This window comes from Cuculus canorus, chromosome 2 (genome assembly GCF_017976375.1).
Source record: "Cuculus canorus isolate bCucCan1 chromosome 2, bCucCan1.pri, whole genome shotgun sequence".
NCBI classification, from domain to species: domain Eukaryota; kingdom Metazoa; phylum Chordata; class Aves; order Cuculiformes; family Cuculidae; genus Cuculus; species Cuculus canorus.
In genome coordinates this window covers 130,287,384-130,309,166 of record NC_071402.1, presented here as the reverse complement: position 1 = coordinate 130,309,166, position 21,783 = coordinate 130,287,384, and the positions used below count along the sequence as shown (strand labels likewise).

The window sequence follows — 21,783 nt, the reverse complement described above, 5'->3', positions numbered from 1 at the left end:
ATCTTAAACCAGCTAACAACTGTATCATGTTTTGAAGATTAACGTAGCAGTCTGACAATTTTAAAACCTTTAAAAGTATTTCAAACACAATTAAAAAAAATAAAAATCAAAGGTTAAATTCATCACTTGCCTGAAGAATAACCCCAGGCTTACAATTAAAGTTGATGTGACTACTGTAGGGGAACAGTGTACAGTAGACTACGCTGTAGCTCATTTGACCTTCTAAATACTTAATACTCAAATCAGCTGCCAACACAGCATTCACCTGAGTCAGGCTTAGGGGCTGCAATACTTTGGTTTCAATTAGGATTCCAAAGCTCTCTTTAGAGCAAATCACAGATGCAGTGAATAACAGTGAACTACATATCATTCTCTGAATTTGGATTTTAATTGACAATACAATTTAATTGACAATAGTAGCTACTCCTGTTTTCTATTTCTTCTGCCATAGTTTGACTCTGACTTTACCTCTATTGTGCTATTTCTGAACCACATGGCAAATCTTTTCAGCAGTGATGCAGGTTATATAAACAAATTCTACTGAAGTTTGGAGAGTTTTTGTAATCCTTTGAGAGTTAGATAACCATGCATTTCACTATTGAGCCAGTATCTGCCATGCTGAACTTCCCTATAACTGTGTCTGACATAACATAGAATATGCACTTTTAGGGTTTTTTTTCCAAAATAAATCAAGTTTACCTTAATTTGGATATACTGTGACCAAATTCATCCTGACAAACTAATAAAGATTGGGCCAATGTTTGGATATGACACTATTAAGGAAATCTAACTTGCAAGAAGGAAATTTAACAGCTGCTTCTGGAGGAAGCATCTTTATCACTGAGTCAGAGAGGAACCAACTGCTTAGCATAATTTTAAAGGCAGCTCCTCTGTCACAGACATCATCATTCAATTGATGTGTAAAAACGATTTATAAATATTAGCAATCATCTGGCATTTTTCAAAAGAACAGGAAAGTTAATCCTGTTTCCTGACTGAGTTCTGCCTTGCATAATTACATTCTGACTACCTAAGTTCCCCTGCAGTTTCAGTTAATTACAGTATTATTCTCACTTCCTGTCCTAAAGTTATTTGTGTAGTAACCATATCCTACTAGAATAGAAGATGAAGTAAGCTTTGTGAATTATTTTGATTAATGTGTAAAATGTTGTGCTATCGCCTCACACAAAAGACACTACATATTGGATGTTATTCCCAACCAAAAAATGTGTGAAACTTTTCAGCAATTATATTAACACTCAGTAGTACACCTCTCAAGGGATGCTTGTATTACTCGGCTAATAGTTATAAATCTATATGTAACTGAAAAATATTAATACAGCCTTTTAATGTGCATAAGGAAATGAAAAATTTTAGATATCTCTAAAGAGATTAAAAATACAGAAAAAACCCCACACATAATATACATTAAAAAATAGTCACCTAGCACTTGCCATTGCCTTTTCCTTCATAACAGAGAGTAGAGGACAATTTCATCCAACTCGTCCACTAAAAACTACCACTGCCAGTTCTACACATCGAAAAATCATTACATTTTCTTGACATTCATAACCTATTAAGCATAACTAATTGAGAAGTCACTACAGCATTTTCAGCAGACCAGAGACGGATGATCAAACTTTATCATAAAACTTCATTTTAGCTGTATACAAAAATACAGGGTTTCTTAGTGTCCAATATAAAAGGAGATTTCCTTCATTTTTCATGCAAACTCATTTTCTAATTAACAGCAAAACTTCTTCAGGCTTCCAAAGGACAAGGCTTTATCCCTCATTTTTTTTCATGCAGTAGCCATAAATCTATCCATCTTATATTTCCTTCCTTGGCCTCAGACCATTTCTCCTAAACTCATCTTGACTCCACATGCACTTTTCCATACCAATGCCTACTGTTTTCTGTCACATTCCTCTGCTCCATCCAGCCCTTTCCACACTCTCCCTTGCACCCAGTGGTGCTTCCATAATCCATTTACATAGGCATATCCATAGCATTTTCCTACCTGAATTAACCCCACTTTGCCTGCCTCAGTCTCCTCCTTCTATACAGTTATTGTTGAATATCTGACATTTCTCTTAGTGCTTCTACTGTCTAGACTCTTTCCATTATTACAATTTCACTCCTCCAAGACATGGGAGGAGAAAAAGAATGTAAATGTGTCCTCTGGGTACAGAAATCAAAGCCAGAGGAAAATTACCGAAGAATCATTTCAAAATCAGCACCACAAATAAAGTTCTTGAGACAGGTAATAACATCACAAGATCTGGCAACACCAGCAAGACATGCGGATAAGCCACATGCTTGAAAAACAAGTAGTTTGACTACCAAATCTGAGCTACGTTTTTTGTCACTCTGCTCTCGCATTCCTCCACTTCTGCAAGGAAACCGCAGCCATGCATTGGCAAAGCAGGTAGGTGGCAAGGAGCAGACCCCCTGCCTGCCCAGGGGGCTGAAGTGCCCACCATAACCCCAGACATGGACTGGGGCAGCTTCCAAGTGCCACCTGGGTATTGAACCTTTAGCTGAAGAGGTTTTTCCTAGGGCCTGGCAATTTTTATTTTATGAGGAGTAGCAGCTGCCCCATGAACAGGGATAAACTCCCAGGACCAGGATTATACCACTTCTATAGTTACTTCTTCTGCATGGTCACCCTCCATCCTTCTTCCTTGTCCTCTCTTTTTAACCACTTCCTTTGCTTTCTATATGCAAAGACTCATTACAGCAAATATTGCAACTGGTGAGTCCCCTTAGCACTTGTTAATGTCTTCACTTGTCCTGAGCACATGGGACTTCCAAGCAATGTTAGGAGTATTGCAGTAAAATCCGAACAAGCTATTCCTACATGGTTGCAATGGCTGATTTTCAGCTCATGCTCCAGTGCCTGTTTGTTCTCATACACGAAGAGTAGGAAGAAATGAGTAAACCGTTGAAGAAATATGGGGTTTGACAGCCTGTCTCTTTGAGAAAGGATTTATGGAAGCTCTTTATTTTTTCTAAGGAAGAGACTGGACTTCTGTAGTTAAAAGGTTATTATGTTTTCTAATATTTACACACTAGCAGAATGGGAACACAAAAACAAGTCTACAGAAGCACAATAAACCCCTGAAGGCTGTTTCCATTTAAAATTACAGGCCACAACGTTTAAGGGAGTTTTCAGTGCTGGCTGCCCAGGAGAAGGATAACCCAGTTTAAAAGTTTTTTTTTTTTTTTAAAAAAAAAGGATTCAATTCCAACATGCTTATTTTGGAGCTCCTAGAGGGGTGGGGAGTTCACATAAATGAGTTGATCACCTCCCATGCACTGGGGTAGGCTCCAGCCCTCGCCTGCCTCTCTGGGGTCCTGCAGGCCATGGGAGATCCTTAGCCTGAAGAAAAAGAGAAAGACCTGGCCAGTAACAACATCTATGCGCTGAAAGGGGCCTCCTCTGCCTCCCTGTTAGTCTGGTGGCAAGACCCTCTTATCCCTCATCAGTAGAGGAAAATCTCTACCACATTAAGTACAATTATAGGCAAAAATTGGCTGCCAATTTTTGAAAACCTGTTCCTTTAAGTTTTAAGGGAGCTGGTTTCCTTTTCAATTTTAAATATATCTTACCCATATGGGAATAATACACAATCAAATCCAATATTTTTCCTACTGCCTAGCTGCTAAGTTATTTACTTGACTTTAACAAGACTTTCCTTTTCCCAAGTCTGAGAGCAAGCACAAGCTGAGATGAGCTATGCTGCTGTATGAGCAACAATTTATTTGAAAAAGAGCAGATCTGTATGTTAGGTGGGAAAGGAAGGGTCTTTGCGTAGGCAGGGGAAAGAGGGGGAAAAGACAAGGTTTAAATTTTTTGTTGCCATAAATAAGCAGCTTGAACAGAAAAATGGGAACAGAAAATAGGAAATCTACAAAGACTTGACACACCTATTTCCTACTGCTGAGAAATTAAGACAGTTCCATAAGCTGCATCTCCCCTAAATTGAAAATAATGTGCAAAGGGTGTTGAGTTAGCCACAGAGATACAATGGTCATTAAAAAAAATCCCACTTGTATCCTGTGCAAATTTGAATGTGCAAATTTCACCTGTTTTTAAGATACTAAATGGAAGGCAAAGACCAAAGCCTTTTACTTTGAACCCCTTTCCCCCCCCTCAAAATTATATAAATAAACATTTAGCATGTTTACTATTTACAAGTTCCTTCTGAAAAGATACAGGTAGCGCATTCTTGCCTTCTAAAATGTAACCTTACACATCTGGCCAGCAAACATCTGGATATTTATCTTCACTCATCATTTCCTTCAGTAGGTCCAAAATCTGTCAGTTATTTCAGCTGAGATTCAGCCCAAGGGAGTACAAAAAAAAGTTACATCCTTCTTTTGTCCAGGTTTTATAAACTGCTTTTTACCTTTTTCCCTGGGATATCAGTAAGTATAAAAATAAGCAGCCTGGATTCCTTTGACTGTGGTTTTAATTCTGTGAATATGTACTTATGTAGCCACAGGGAGCACACATATGCAATTTTATTTATTACACAGTCATACCTGCAATGCACGCAAAATATCCTGCGTTGTTAAACAGGCTTTTTCTTATTCTAGGTCTTACATGTACTCAGAAGAAACTATTCAAATCACAAGAGTATAGACTGCTTTGTGAAAGAACTATGTAGCAAAACTTGTGCTAATTAAACTTCAGATTTGGGATAGTCACAGGAAACGTGAGTATCCATTTACTTAAAAACATAATATATTATTTTTCATAAAGAAACAGCTTCACTTGCTGAATTGCTGTAATGGAAGCACTGTCTTTGGACTGGAGGCACCAGCCTGAGGAGCCCTGAGTTTGTCCCTTGCTCTGCCACTGTTCTAGGAAAGTCTCTTCATCTGCTTGTGCTGTCCTTCCCCTGTTTTAGAGGGACATGACAGAACTCATCTCCTTCACAAAACACTTTGCATTTTAACTATTACAAAAAAGCAACCTAAGAGACTCAAACTTATTATCAAAAATACATAAATAACAAAAGAAAATGTCAATCATTTCAGAATCTGTCTAATTTTAAGAGTTTAGTTTTTCTTCCTATTCAGTAATTTAAAGCTACTGCTCCCTTCAAATTTTCAAAAATACCATCCAGGTATCCAATCTTAACTCTACATTTCTCCGTAATACCTATAGACTTCTTTTTCCACTATAAATCAACCACTAAAATATATGTTTAAGTACCAAAACAACATTTGTAATAATAAATACATAAATTTCACTTTACAATGAGTGGATAAGAAGATCAAGGAGCAGAGGAAAGCTGCAAATAAACTCGTGAGGTGGCTTTGACAAGTTTGCTCATTCCTGCTCACATCACTTCTAGGCAACAAACAACTCAGCAACAGTTCCTTTTCTTCTTGTTGTTGATTTTTTTAAATTTTCTTTCTTCTTTGATAGAGAAGGTAATTCCCAGTGAAAAGTATCTTAAATTAAAATACAGTTTCAGGTTAAAAACTCATATTAACTTTACTTCTGTAACACACTATAGGTTACCTCGTGAAAACAAAGATTTTATTTTTATGACTGCAATCTTTTTAGGATCTCAACATCCATAAGTGCTAATAGGGACTATAATTTAAAAGAAAATAAAAGAAAATGTATGCATGTAAAATGTATGATTGCACATATAATGCATATACTTTCCTTACACAAATTATGCTGCAAAATCAAAAGAATCATACTTTTTTCTGTCCCAATTTAATGGGCCAGTTTCCAATTAATGGAAAACATGAACATGATGTCACTGATTTCAGAAACGATTCCTTGTGGAAGTACGTCACACACAATAATATTATTAAAATCGGAGAGTCTACACTTCCCTTTTTATACTTAGCAACAGCTTTGCCACTGCTGAATTTACAACTATAATACAGCAAGCTATTCTTAATTCTAACAGTGGTATTTGTGATATATATTCATAAAACTGAAAGGAATTCTCCTATTTTTTTTTTTTTTAATTTAAAAGTAACAATGGAAATCTCACTTGCATTTTACAAGCTCACATACGCAGGTTGCTCTGCATTACCAGAATCAGTGCTCCCTCCGTTTTACTGATCATCTGCGTAATGACTGCCACTCAATTGTCCTCATCAGAAAGGCCGAGCATAGTCGAGGCTTTTTTCAGAAGAGCAGTTTGTTAGAGTTTCTGGAAAGTTAAAAACTAGTTGTAATCAAGAGTCCTCGTGGACTCTACAAAACCCTGCACTTCCCCATGCATACATACCAATATGATTTAATTATTCACAAATTTTGTTTACCAGCAACAGAAATAAATTTTCAGAATATTTCAATTCCTATTTAACCACCAAAATAAGTAGCCCAGAGGCAAACAACATCAAGTGCTCAAATGCAAGGGCTTTACAGAAACCAACTATAACGTTAATAACAGCTGATATTCTTATATAGGATACATCTTTCATACAGATTCACACATGAGAACATTGTCGCTATCTTCTTGCAACAGGATGTTTATGTTCTATTTAGAACAGGTCTTAATTTTTAAGATTAAAAACATGACCTTACTCCTAAAATATTTAACCTTGCTGAATATATTCAGGTTTGATAATTACTGATTCTAGAGAAAAACTAATTGACAAGTACTGTAGGTTATTTAAATATCTCTGGGGGTGGGGGAAATATCTAGTGATGCCAAAAAAAAAAAGCATTTACTGAAAAACAGTAGAAAATGTGGATAGTAATTTTTATTAAGTTGCATCTTCCACCAGCAAACTATCAATTTAGACAGAATGTGATGTGGAAAAGATTGCTATTCCTGCACTCAAAAAGCCTTTCTGGCAACTTAAACAATTTAATTAAGGCAATAAAGATGTATTGAAGGAAACATACATGCAAAGAACATTGTCCAGATACAGTAACTTTTTGTCTGTTCCAAACATACCTTAAATGTTAATTGCCAATCTTGAAATGTATAATAAAGTATCTTAAATGGTAATGGCCTCGCTAGATTTTTAGCATACAAGGAAAACTATTACAGACATCCAGCTTCTAGAAATCTGAGCAATATCCTGAAAGGAACAGCTTGCCATTTGGGGGTTGGGGTGGAATGCACTTTTAGTCTGTTTTAAAAAGTCATTTTAAATTTGTTACTCATAGCAAAAAAAAACCAAAACCCTTTTCAAATTTGCAAATCATCACCCAATTATTCTTTGCAAGGAGTGCACATCAGTCAGTAAAACTAAGGATGCAATTAGCAATGGACTATCTTTTCTTCTTCCTTTTTTTTTTGTTTTGGCAAATTCTGAAATGATTGATTGTACACACTTGGAAATATAGCAGTCATATAAACTGATACTAAATATAAAAAACTCTCAAACTTTTCTCTATGTATACATGAGTAAAATACACATGCAATGATGGAAACACACTGGAAAACTGTATTTAAATTACAAAAAAAAAAAAATGCATAAGGAGCATACAGCCTCAGAAGAAATGGAAATAACAATGATACTTCTGATATGCCCTTGGCCCTAATACTCCAGAAATGGGAGGTTTTAGCCATACCCCTCCGAGGAACAGAAATGCAAGCCCAAGCCCGTCAGAGCAGCCCATCTCACCAGGAGGAGAGCAGGGTCCCTATCCTTGCTCTGCATTCCCAAGCCATGGAACTGCATACATGGCCCAGGAGACACCTTACCTTTCCCTATGACAGACTGTGAAGGGGCTCCAAAGCTTTTTTAGAAAAGCATTTGAAAACAAATTTCAGGAGACCTATTTGAAACTGCAAAGTTCTATAGATCTTCATAGAGCCTATCAGCAGAAGCACTTCTGCAGAGCAGAGATGAAAATAGTGTTCTGTGCATTTCTTCCTCCACACAAAGCCTATACAGACAGACAAACAGAGCAACAATGACCAGGCAATTTTTACTAGCACAGCAGGAGAAAATCAACTTATTTTTTTAACAGAAAAAGCACAAGCCCCTTAATGGTCCATCTGTTTTAACAATGCCTTTTATTTCTCCGGGCCTCTGTCTCTACTTTAAAACATAGTGACAAAAAATAGTTACCACTGCTGCTGTTTGATCAATTATATGACAAGTGCTTTCACTCTAAATCTAATTCCTTACAATCACATTTTCATATCAGAAATGAAAATCTGTTGTTACATTTTGTACCTTTATTGCTGATGTACCATTTTTAGCAGATTGGCAAAACATGAAAGGGACACAAAAATGAACCTTGCCCTTCTTTGAGCATCCCTCAAGCCCAAGACAAAGACCTCTAGCAAGATGAGCAAAGCTTCTGTGTCAAAAACGGAGAGCTAGCATCTCCAAAGTCATTACGATTGATTTAAAAAAGGAATGTGTTTAAAATGAGCCTGGATAAAGTGATTTGTGTGCAACTTATCCTGGAAATCGATATTAGTGAACGTTTTGACATTTCTACTTTAGTAAGAAGGCTTTAGCTGAAGTAAGTTACATGGCTTAAAATTAGATCAAGGGAAACAAGAATATGTATTCTCAGGTGGTTTTTCACTAGCTCTAAATATAAGTTTCTAACATAAAATACATATTCAAAGTTTAATACAGAAGCAACAAGGAAGAGAAGACAGACATAGCTAGATTGCTTTCCTTGAACAAGTAGTGGAATGTCCAAACATACAGTCTCTCTCTTCAACTTATGAAATCACTTGATTGAAGGTGGTTGTATGTCATTTAAGAGGTCAAACAGTGTATATAATAGAACTATTTGAAATCTTTTTTTCAGGTAAAACCTCAGAAAAATAAGGTCTTCAAACTATTACACAAGAATTGGTTTCTCCTCCCCCACACTCACTAACTGCAAAAAAGGTTCACTTCAGAACTTGGGTAATTCACATTTTATTGTAGGTTCTGTAATACCTTAAGAAGTGTTATGCACCATTTCGTTGATTTTCAGCAGCACACTTGGAAAAGTATGTCAAATGAAATGCTTCTCCGCACAGCGAGTTGGATACTTTCATACTCATGTCTCCACTCAGACTAAAAAGGGATTTTTTTTTTCCCCCTGCTTAAAATGCACATGCACAGACTAGAGGGCAGTACTTGCCAAGGACATGAACACATGAAGACATCTGTCTTTTCAAATGGTCAACTCACACTAATTTATAGCAAACTTTCTTCTCCCACTTCATCCCATAAGATACTGGTTTAAGTTGTGCATGTGCAATGATGCTTCTGTCAGATTAGTTTAATAGTCAGGAGCGTGACTGTAATCACAACAGCCACATGTGCAATGTATTGGTTTCTTTATTACAACCTCTCATTTAATCCACACACTGTGCACACCTCCTGGAGATCTCAGAAAAGAATCATTCCACAAATGACTTTTGGAATTCATTTCTAGCTTCAGAAAATTTAGGTTTTACCACCTTGACGAAATATTTAGATGAAAAAGAACAGAGACTTCCCTTGTGGCTTTGAGTATTTAAGGCTAGTTATTTTCCATTTCTTAATGTTTTGCTGTAAAAGCTTGTTACAAACTTGCTTTTGTGCAAGCAGATCTGGAGCTTTTTCCCCAGTCTGTGCACTCAGAAACAACCCAGGCACTGCAGGTAGGATAAAGATGAGATTCTACCCTCCAGACACACAGATAGCTCTAGTCAAAGCTCTCTACATAGAGAGTCTCAAGAACGCTAATTTATTATGTAAATCCTCAAAGCGGGATTTGAGTGATTCTTAAGAAGAGTATGAGCCTTGTGCTGGCTCCTTTCCCAGCCATAAGAAAAGATGATTAACAAGTAAAATGGAAGAACATGGTTTCTTTTTCATTTTGTACCAGGGAGTTTGCCATCTCTTGATGGTGGGAGCCTGAGAAAACATAAACAGTGCTGAGAAGAGACTACTACCTGAGGTCTTTTTAATGAAAACAATTGTGTCATAATAGTATCAGTTCACACTTTAATGAATACATATTTCATGATATCTAAGATTAAAATATACATTGCCACTGCTGTCATCAAAATTTTTTTACAAAATTTGCTTTTATCAAGGCCTAGTTCATAACAACCACAGAGATCCACCTCCCCCAGTATCCTGTGGCAAAGAAAAGCAATTACCAGATATTCATAGAAAAACTAAACAATCACACACAGCGACTTCTTTTCCTAATACCCTTCCATTGCTCAAGACAAGTAGTTTATGTCTTTTTGGATTAGATGTTGAAGCCATGGAGGTTCATTCCTCAGCTGTAGCAATATCCTACCACCCTCCACTACATCCAGTACATATTTGTACTGCAAAGCCCACCGTACAGCAGTTTGAAAGGGCCAAAAATCCATAGCTGATGACTTTGTCTGCTGTCCAGACTACCAGTGGATCTGTGATTGCTATCATTCTTAACCTCAGGCATATAACATATTTAGAAAATCTGTTCACCCATAAACATCTTCTGGATAGTCAGAAATTAAAATTAAGCAAAAAAATCTCCAATTTCCTTTTATTCCCATGTTCTAAATTCCTTAGGTTACACAGATTTTTCAGAAATTCATTTACTATCTCACAGCTTCTCCAGTAAAACAGGAAGGAGCTTGTGGTATCTGCCTGTGCCACAATAAATTTAACAGACTAAATGAGTCAACCTCACCCCATATGAGGACATTATTCCTGCCAGTATACAAGAAATCACAGTCTTTCAAACAACAGGAACTTAATATGAACAATAACAACCTGAAAACAATACAAGCAGGCTCCTATAACTTTATGGGACTCTAGACCACTCCATGTTCAGGACTACAGCTGAGGTAGTTTTCAGGTAAACTTTTTCAACCAAAATATACATTTAAATATGAGAAGGAACACCAACATTTTTGTTTGCTAAGATTAACTGTGGTCTTCTACAAATTCAGAGTAAACTCATAAAATTACACGGCACATGGCAAAGGAGTACTTATTTCTGAAAAGTAAGAGAAAAGCAAAAGATACAGTTATAAAAAGCATACAGAAATAATAAATGATGTAGTTTATTTTCAGTGGAGTTGAAAGGCAGAGAATGAATCATAATCACATGAACACATTTATTTTCAATTCATGTTGTCTGTAGGTACTAGACTAGAAGCAATCAGAAGACAACAGAAAATATGACAACCAGCTATTGCTTTTGCTATTTTTGTGAGGCAAGCAGAGACAGCATTTTAATATCGCGCTTTCACAAGCCCGTTTACAAAAAAGTAAGAAAAAACAACTGACAGAATAGCAAAAAAAATGGTTTTCTCTAAAATTCACAAGAAGAAAATATTTTTGTCTTAAATGCTGGGTATGAATTCCCTTTGCAATCAACACAAGCTGTGACAAGAGAAAGAGCAGAGCTTCATTCAGCCATTTGATAGTTCCTAGAATTTCTTTCACTGGGGTGAAATTAAATTTGTTTCATGCTGGATAATCAACATGGCATGGTAGTCAGGTAAACAATGGCATTTTCCCACATGCAAGGATAAGCCAAAAAAACCACCACCACCCAACCCTCTCCCCCCTGCAGCCTCAATGAAGCCTTTGGTTTATAAAACAACATTGTAATTTACCGTATTTCTCAGGAATACAGATTTTCCTGAAAACAAAACCTTGTGTCTGTGACCACATTCCCAATAACAAAAGTCAGACATTGCTTTATTATAATGAATTTCCCATAAATCTGAAATCCTTTAAATCTAAAATTATTTCAATATACTATCAATTCTTAATATCAAATCTACTTAACAAGTCCATTCTAATATACTGAGTTCAGACAACTGCATTATAAAATGGAGATGAAAAGAGTACTTCAAAGGCAGGAATGAGTCAGATAAAAGATAGAAAAATCACAGGATACCAATGCACCCTCCAAAAAATGAACAGTAAATGTAGACGGTAAAGAGACTTTGAGCCCTGCTGTGTCTTCTTTTAACAAGCTTGCAAGCTCAAACTCATCTCCTGGTTCAAGAGGGAACATAGCAATTCACAGATGTCCAAAGTGGTAACATATTAGGATTATTATTGTAGACTATGTATACAATTAGCAGAAAGAATAGGACTAGGTTTTAATGTTGCCCACTCCAGTCATTTTAATGACATCAATCAAGAGACACTACCTGTCCTAGTTTATTCACCCTGACTCCTTATAAAAGCAAGAGTTACCTGCCTGTGCACTACTGACACAGAAAATCCTCTCTGAAGACTCCAGAAGATCCTGCGCTAGCGTGTCAGGCTTATGTTGCTCATGTCTTAGACGACTGGGCAGCACTGCCTGTCCTGCCCCATGGCTAAGATGGCCCCATGACTACCAAACCAAGTTGGCTTCTGTAAGAAAGAAAGCCAACACAACTGCTTTTTTAACATGATCTATCTTAGCGATTTTATGCACATAGTCTCCATGCAGGAATTTTTTTTCAGAACTGTGTAGGTAGTGAACTGCAGCACGGTATAAAAAAGAGTGGCCAGAAACTTATGAAGTCAGCTTTGCTGCTGAACAAATTGTTCTGTGAAACTGTTCCAAAAGATGCTTAGTGGGAGAAGAGGCAGAATCAATGCAAGTTGTGGCTAAGAGAAACCCCCCTTTGGAAAAAAAAAATAAATCTACAAAACAGGAAATGAAAAGTTCATAAAGCTTACAATTTTTTGAAATCTTAGAAAGAAAACCTCCTCAAGGTCCTCAGTTTGCCACAGCCCTGAGGCATGGCCTTTTAAAGGACAAAACTGAAATGAGTTTTCAGGGCTTCTCCTTTGTCCTTTGACCCCGCAGAAACTCACTTTGGTAGCAAGGCCAATCCTATGAAGTGGGAGAATCTGAGAAGCGTGCAATCTATCGCTCCACAATGCACCTGGTGTAGTAGAAGGCTTATTTCTCAACCACCATAAATAAACTCAGAATTATTAAGAGACACACCATCAACTCAAAATTTTATGTAGCAGCTGAGGAATCTGCCGAGGATATATTTATCAGTTGAGGTCTATTTTACAACCTCTGCACATAACTCAAACCATCAGCTCATATTGGCTCGGCCTTTTGCTGACAGGGACCGTGTCACGTATCCCACAAGGTGGTTGGAAGCCGCCAGCAGACAATGGGGGTGAGCAGCTGACATGGACCGCCACAGCCCTGGCAGAACAATGCAGCTGCTGCGGAGGTTGGCCCCACTGAAGGAAACTCACTTCTCCCAGGTTGTCTGAGGGGAGGGACACTGAAGCAATGGAAATTCCCCAGCAGTAAAGGAGAACAAAAGAAGAGGTGTTGGAAGCTCTGCTTAAAAAGAGACAGGCTCTCTCAACCTGCTGGCTGCCAGACTTGGACAGCTTCTACCAGGGGCTGAAAGAGCAGAGGAGGGTCCCCTGGTTGACTGAAAACCACACTGCTCAGCAGGACGGAACCCTCTGGGAAACGTAGATTAAAAACTACTCCTTGCACAGAGGACTGGAGTTTTATTGTTCGCACCTGCCTCCCACTGGGGCACGGGTTGAGAGGACAATCACTGTTCAGGCACAGGCTCAGCCCAGGTCTGTCCTGGGGCTCAGCAGAGACACCCACGCCAAAGTCAGCCATGAAAACCCCCTGTTGCCCCGCAGCCGGGACATGGGCTCTGCACGAGCCAGTCTCTCTTGTTTTTGCATGGATTTGGAAGTCTCTAGATTTCCTCCCCTGATTATAAGGTGTGGCTGCTGAAGAAATTAGTTTACAGAGAGCCTCCAAATTCCTTACTGCCGTTGTCATACGTCTGCAACAGGAGTATCTGCAAGGCCAGGGAGTGGGGAGGGGTGTGCTGCACCACGGCTAGGGCTCGGCACTGCTCTGGGACCGTCAAATCCCCCTTCCTAGCGGGAGTCACTGTAAGGACTCTGCACCTGGAGAGGAAGCTTGAGGAGTAATCCATATATGCTAGATTAAAATATCTGGTGAAAATCTCTCAAACCCACACATATCCTTCCCTGAAAAAAAAATAAAGCAAACCCTGCGATTTTACAGTTTACTTTCCTTGGTAGTTCAGCCATAACATGCGTTTTTACTGAAACAAAGGGAAAAGTTACATTGATTTATAAATTCATTAAAACGCCTAGAGAAAAAGCAGTGGTTAACTAAGTACTCCCATTGATTGCAATGGCTTTTGGATCAGGCCCAGAAGAATGCTGGAATAAGCGGTGAAACACTATTTTCTAACGTTTTAGTGGCTACTGCAAACAATGGAAAATACAAGCACATACTTAGAATAACTATCCTTTGCAAAATGAGATCACACCTAAAAATACTTCCTCTTGGTGCTGTATAACTTCAGTTTATGATAATAGCTATTTCATACATATAGTGAAGAGGAAAAAATAACTTCCAAAGTGCTAGGTAAAATCTTTATATTGTATAGCAGAGTCTCTGCTACAGAGGAAACTCGAAAATCTGTAATGATTCAGACAATTTGTTCAAATAGCAGAACTGACAATCCAATTAGTACATGTATAACGTGAAATAAGGTAGTAAAAAGCCAGGGGGTTGAGTTATGAAATTATTGCTTGGAAACAGGAAAAGCTACATGATAATGATGATGATTCTTTGTATCAACATTACAACAAGTATTAAAGAAATAACTGCAAAATGTAACTGAATTTCAGTTTTCCAGTTTGAAACAATTACTGCTATTATTTACATACCCACACATAAGCCCACACAGCTTGAATTTCTTGGGATATACATGTGCTATTAATTTTTAACTTCACTCTAGGATCCAAGCCTGAATCGCCAGGCCCTGTCACTTTCAAGCACAAGGGTGTGTTTTATCCACTTTTACCAGAGACGGTTCTAGTGCTCTGACTTCTCAATGTGTAAAGGTATTTTTCAGGAGTTTACACATTTTACTTTTTAAAAGCATCTCCTACACTTAAAATTTCCTTAGCAACTTCCAAAGCAGCCGACTTTTGTATGGGTCGCTGTGCTACAGATTTCATTGCTTGATCAGAGAAAAGAGGGTTGGTTGTGTTAAATAACCACCTAGAGCGATTTTCTCTAATACTGCATCAGTTCCCTGCTGAGTAGCACAGACGTAACAACGAACAATATTTCTGTAACCTGAAGAAGAGTAAATTAAAATTTATAGAACAGCTCACTGCTGACTTCTTGAGACAAGAGCAGCATTTTGTTATGCAGTTTCCTCAAATCCATTACGTGTAGATAGCATTGGTTTGGATTTTAATTGTAAAACTTCTAGACTGATTAATTTCAAAGCATGCAATCCCAATGTTCCCCCAAAATACAGAAAAAAAAAAAAAAAGATGAGATTAAATGCAAAGTTGCTGCAGGAACAGAAATACGTGTAATTGCTTGAGAGAGCACAAAGCTGACCCTCCTTCCTTCTCTGCCAGTGGGAATTTTGTCACTGACTTCAGTGAAAGCACTGACAGGCTAGTGATTTTCTAACACTTGACAGGTATTATTTTTATTTCTAAAAAGCAGGAATAGTCTCCTGCTCTGGTCCAGTTCTCAGCCTGAGGCTGTAGCCCTGCCAGCACTGTTAATGTCATTGTTTGTGAAGCGTATTCCCAGTCTCGCGTACACCCACGCAGGGCTCCCAGCTCCCGGCCGCTATGTCCCCCCTGCTGCATTGTTCCAGCTCCCCCCACTTCCTCGCCTCCCGCCCCAGCCCCCCTCCAGCCCTGACCCCCCCACCATTGTTTCCCCCTGCACCCACCCTGCATTGTTCTCACCCCCACCCACCATCCCCACCCAGGAGGGACCCTTCCTCCCTCCCACTCCCTGCAGCAGCTCAGGCTCCTTTCTTACCTACTTACATACATTCCGCTGACCTATTGGCATCAACACATTTTCCCTTTCTGAAAGCGCATTACATAAACTATCGTTACTACATCCCACGGCTCTTGCGAGCTGTGGGCACTCTGCCTTCAGGAGCCCAGTCCAAGTCTCTTAAACAAAAAGAAGATTCTTATTTCATCGCTATAGACTCTAGAACGGGCCTGAAATTAGGATTGATAGAAAGTGTTACTGCATTTTCAGATAGGATATAAAAGCCTAGAGCAAAAATATGTTGTCACTACAGAACAGAAATACGTAACACGGCAGACACTTAGGGATCGATATTATTATATCTTCACAATATATATGTAGAGAAAGGACTGGCATGATTTCCATGGGCTGCATTGTTACAATAAATAAAAGCTAAATCCTTTTTAAACTTTGCTTTTTCTCTTCCATGTATAAAAGCAAGTAGGGTAAAAACCATACTTTTTTAAAAAAACAACAAGGCAAGGCTCACATTTATGTAGTCAAGTGTTAAGTGCAGACAGTATTTCTAAAATATCTTATTTATATATATATTTACATATAAGGTATATAAAGTTTTATTAATTTACCAATTAAACAATGATTGAATGTTTGAAAACATGTTTTGAAACATACAGAAAGAGATGAAGTTTGCTAGCTGTTCTGACATTATTTTAGCCACTTTGCTTTTTCAGCTCTCCATTTTGTATATACACAGGGTTCTTTTGAAATAGTTATCTGTACTGTGATATACTTTTCATACTGGCATATAAGGATACTAATGCTAAATTTGTATGTACTTCTTACTTTTTTGCTAAGAACTTCACTTTCCCTGTGGTAACACTTTTGAAATGATAATCCTTTTCACAAAATCACGTTTGTTACACACAATATGATGTTTACCATATTCAAAATAAAAGCAAATCTTTGCTAATTCTTGGAAAGAAGGACCGCTACATATGCTTAGAGCTTAAGCATAGAAACAAACCTCCCATTTTATTCATAAATAATTAAAATATTTTGTATTTTAAAACATGAAAAACTTATTAACTCTTACCATGGCTGATGCGATGAAAGCAGTAGTATGCAAAGTCCACTCCAAGGAGTGTCAAATACCATGTCCACGGTGAGTCCCAGGGTAGTTTAAATAGTCGATAGTTATTCCATACGTAGATATAACTAATTAAGTCGACACTTCTGAATAAAACACTGAAATAGAGATAAAATTTTGATTAATAATTTTGCTAATTTACCATTTATCAGATGGGAGTCTTTTTCTATGACATAAAACCAATCTCCCAAGTTCGGTAGTCTTTGGCAAGTGATACCGCTGTTGACTTCAGTGGAACCTTTGCTTAAAGTCTACAAGGTTTTAATATCAGCCCTCATCCACTCACCACCTGTGCTGTGGTAGTAGCATGCTCAAAGGTGAAAACACCCCATGCTCTGCAGGTGCTATGGTGTTCCTGTTCTCCCAAGTCTGGAAGAAAACCACCCTTGCTAACTCACACGTGACTGAAGTACAGCAGCAATTATGTTCAAATACTAACACATGACATTAAAATATCTTGTTTCCATTGTAGGGAAGGGCATGAAAGATAAAAGAACTTTCAGTAGCAGTGAGATATTCAATCTGTTCAGCATATCACTTAACTTCACTTTAAAGAGGATAAATGCAGCAGAAGACAAAGCCCAATGCCTTTGAAAAGAAGGAAAAGGACAATTGGTAGGGAGAAATGGCCACATTGACAAAAAAGGGGAGAAAAAATCATGAATTTGCAAAGGCAGGAAAAACACCAGATATCAGCTTTTATTGCTGCCAAGTTCCTGGACTACAGGGAGTGAGCAGCTACCTGACCTAATGCAGGTCAGCACTGAAACCAGGAAAAGAAGAAAGTGCGGCTCTGAGATGGGCAGGCCAGATCCAGCGGTGACTCTCCACAGCTGTTAGATTAATACAAATTTGGGTCACCACAGTCACACCATCTCTTCAATGCCCCACTACCTCCCATCTCAATTCACTAATTTGGAGACTGGGCTGTCTCCAAACATATTGCTTTGGTTTTGTTGGATGAGATTTTGGACAGATCAGGAAACATTAACCCCAGCATGAGAGACTGTGAGTACTGGGGTGACCCAGGTGAGAACCAGCTTAGGTAGCTGTGAAATGGCACCTCAGCTGAAGATTGATGCATATTTTAACTCGCATTTTTGCAGAAGAGAATAGCCCACAGCAAGATTTGCAGCAGCTTCCCCACACCCCTTCCTGTTACTCCCTCTTTACTGTGCTGCTGAAAAAGCTTGAGGGACTCTGGTGAACTGAACTGAGGCAGTCTCTGAAAAACAACAAGCAGAAAAATGTGAGGAAGTCTTCCACATGCTTTATATAGATCTACATAGATAGCTTAAATGCACCTCAGCTGAGAGCCTAAGAAGCAGAAATCAGATTATCATTAGCATCATCTGTACATAAAGGAAGAACTAAGATCTAGTTCTCAGATGTTTTGATGCTAATAGCTTTTTTATGAGGGGGTGGAGGAATTATCAATAAACACTCCTTTGTGTAAAGTTGTGGAAGATTTTAGAATTTATAAATCATATTCATGGTTGGAAGAAGACTAAGGGATTCAAATTCAGGGAACTTAAAATGGAGATTGCAAATGGCATACCTGCAAACCACTATTTGAATAGAGATGGTAACAAACTGCACGCAGGTGTCACAGCCTTGCAAAACCTCAGCTGAAAGATTGTCACAGACCAACATGCCTCTTTTACTTTAGTTTCACCTGGAATATCACTTCACATTGAAATTAGCTAAAAGAGTCTTCATGCACCTGTGTGTCCATGTCTGCTTATTCGTGTCTCAATACCACTGAGAAGAGGTACTTCTTCCCAAACCCTCCCCTTTTTTAATCTCCTTTTATTCAGCTGATCTATTTTTTTATATTATTTCAGTGATTTAATTTACAGCACAACCTCAAAAATACTTCAATCTGCAAAACTAAAAAGGGCAGAGTATATAATTTCTCCTCTAAAGTTTTGTCTCATGCACTTGAGAAACTGAAAAAAAGCCTGGCCATGCCCTGTCCTTTTGGGCAGCTGCATTGACACACGAGGGAACCCCACAAAACTTGGCTGTCTGAGCTTGCAGCCTATCCCCCATGCTATGACTGAATTTTGCAGTCGCCTTCATATTTTCGCAGAGACATCCATTTAGAACTTTTATAGTTCTGGCATTAGTACCTCTTCCCATAACAGCAATAAGGCTAGAAAGATGAGAAAGAAATATCTTGAGCTTCTATGCTGCTAGTTTCTCTATTAATGAGAAACAAAGTCAAACTAAAATCCCAAGCTCCCAATACTACCCTGGAAGCAGAACAGTATCACATCCACCATTTTATTCTGAGAAGCTGAAGCTTTACAAGGAGTTGTTGCTCAGGAAGAAGAGAACTAATATATTTTCCACAGCCAGCTGTCACATCTTATCTGCAACTCATTCCTACTTTTACTACAATCATCTCAGTTTTTCTCTTGGACAGAAACAAAACACAACAAAACGAATGAAATTTCACTTTAGCAGCTGGCAGATGAAGGACTTCTCTTGACTAGCAATGGCAGGTGCATTACCACTTCAAAAACAACATAGCTATGCCCAGAATTTGGGTCATACACACCTGGAACATGTTTAATTTTCATAAGAGCTGTGTTCTATAAATATTTTTAAAGAAGATTATACATGTCCAACCAGATTTTTGCAATTCACCTCGTGAGGCATCTGTAAAGTTCAGTATATATTCTCAATGTCTTTCACAACAGGTCAGAAGGGAGATGATATTATCCAAACACAAAGAAATGGGCATTTCTTAGCATCTTTTCAATGATCAGGAAATTCAAAACACCTTTTCCAACACAGACCATCAGTTATTATTAGGTACTGTTTCCTTACTTTATTCTTTTGCTTTTATTAACATATAATGCCTTTGCAGTACATCCAAAGATATGTGAACTGGTACATTTCCTCCATTTTTTTATCAGCTTTCAGTATTTCAGCTTTGAGTTCTTTTTTTCTTTCTCAAAGGCTGAGGCCAAAGTGCAAAACTTGAGCTAACCCTCTGCAACACATTTTTTATATATGTAATTTGTGGTACAAGTCAGAATTTGATTATTATTTCCTTCATGCTTAAACCACAACTCTACAGCACATAACACTAGCTGATTACTGTAATTAATTTGGAGAAATCCATCACACCATTATGCAATGCTGGCGAAAGAAGAGTTGCTTAGCTAAGTATTTTTTTAAAAAAATTTACAGTGTGATAGATAGTAAAGTCCAGAGCTCACATTCAGTTACAATTCTGAAAGTTCACTTGAAGTTTTCAAGGTTTATATTGCTCTTTTTTTTGCTCCCTCAAGTTCCATTGCCACTTCTTGAAAATCCTAAAGAGAAATTAAGAAAACTTTTTCCTCATTTAACTGTTGGTTTTTAACCATGAAAATAACAGAAGCAGATAGGTAAGACTTTTGTCATCTAGTAAAATCCTCTGGATGAGGAGTAATAAATACTAGAATAGACATACTATATAGAAAAAACTTATACATTGCATAGATTTATCTTCTTTGATTTTGAACATTTCTGCTGAAAATGTTCTTATTACATGCAAAGTATGCACTTAGGCAACTGTTCTGACTTTGAGAGAGGGTTCTCATCTCCTTGTTTCTAAAGTTCATGCATACTTTACTCACAGGTGATATTTGTTCAAATAAACCTTTTCCCCCCTTCTCCTTCCACTGGGTCAGATTATCACTTCCTCTAATTAAAAAAGTCCAAGAAGGAAATTCTGGGAGATGAACTCTCCATGTGGACATGACGATCTACTTAGCATAGATCCCTAGAGTATAAGGAAGCAGGGAAAAGGTGGAAGAAATTCAAATGGGAGAAAAAGCAGCTGCCTCTTTTCAAAGAATAAAAGGTCTTGTTTTGCTTTCTCAAACTCACAAATAAGCCTTAGAGCCTGAAACCAAATTTTAGGAAACCTCTTCCACGGTGCCCAGGGCAGTCACCAAAAGGGAAAAGGGTCAGAGAGTAGCTCTTACCTCTCTTCTGAGCACGGAAGAAGATCCATGCAAACCCAAGGAAACGGTCTTGGCTCTTGCCACTATTGCAGTCACCACCTCACATCACACTGGGAACTGATCTGGGGCCCCTGAACCAAAACCACAACCCTATACTGGACCTACAAAAGCTTAGCTCTCAAGGGCTTTGACAGTCTTGCATACTTGGAGGTCAGACACAGAGAAACATGTTCAGATAGTTCGGTCACAAGGTTAGATTACCTTTAAAAATAGTGAGGTATTACTAATACAGTTTACCTAGGTTAAATAAATTCATTTTCCTAACCCTATTCAAACCACATGGATGTAAGGTTTCGAAATGTTGAACAAAGGCAGTTTCCCCTCAATAATTTGAAATTATTCAGACCACATATGTAACAGCAGGATACATGAATAACTAAATGCTCTGTAAGCCCTTGTTTCGGAGTGGGAAGTATAAGGATTTCCATTTCCAAAGAGACTCATAGAGCTTTCTTTTCAAGAGGAAAAACTGGCTATAGTCACAATTGAAATAAACATTTTGATAACATGATTTCAATAAAGAGGAGAACGGGGGAAGAGGTAGGGGAGCCTTGAGAAAAGGTCCATTTGCAAAACAAAGCAAACCTCCTGCAACTGAAATCCCCTTTTATTTCCTGTACAGGTGCCAGGTCTTGAACAGACATCCAATTTATTACTTTGTCATCTGACTTATTAGGGTTGACACAAATCGAGCTGAAATATGCCTGACATACTGCAGTCAAGGCTTTTTTCATGTTTTAGCACAAAGCCAAACTTTCCACAAGGTGGAGGGAAGGGGAGAAGGAGCTGTGGGAGTTCTATTCCCTGTTTTCTGTCATCAAGATGAATATGATCCTCTCCCCATTCTTAATATGCAAAACCAGTCATGAAATAACCCAAGG

General features: G+C 38.1%; 1 protein-coding gene across 1 annotated transcript in view; it reads right to left on the bottom strand.

Moving 5' to 3' along the window:
* AGMO (alkylglycerol monooxygenase) overlaps positions 1 to 21,783 on the bottom strand; it is a 188,841-nt gene that overhangs the window by 151,904 nt on the left and 15,154 nt on the right. Inside the window, exon 3 of the mRNA XM_009570864.2 lies at positions 16,827 to 16,978. Within this exon, the coding sequence (XP_009569159.1) occupies positions 16,827 to 16,978 (152 nt within the window). The remainder of the gene's footprint in view (positions 1 to 16,826; positions 16,979 to 21,783) is intronic.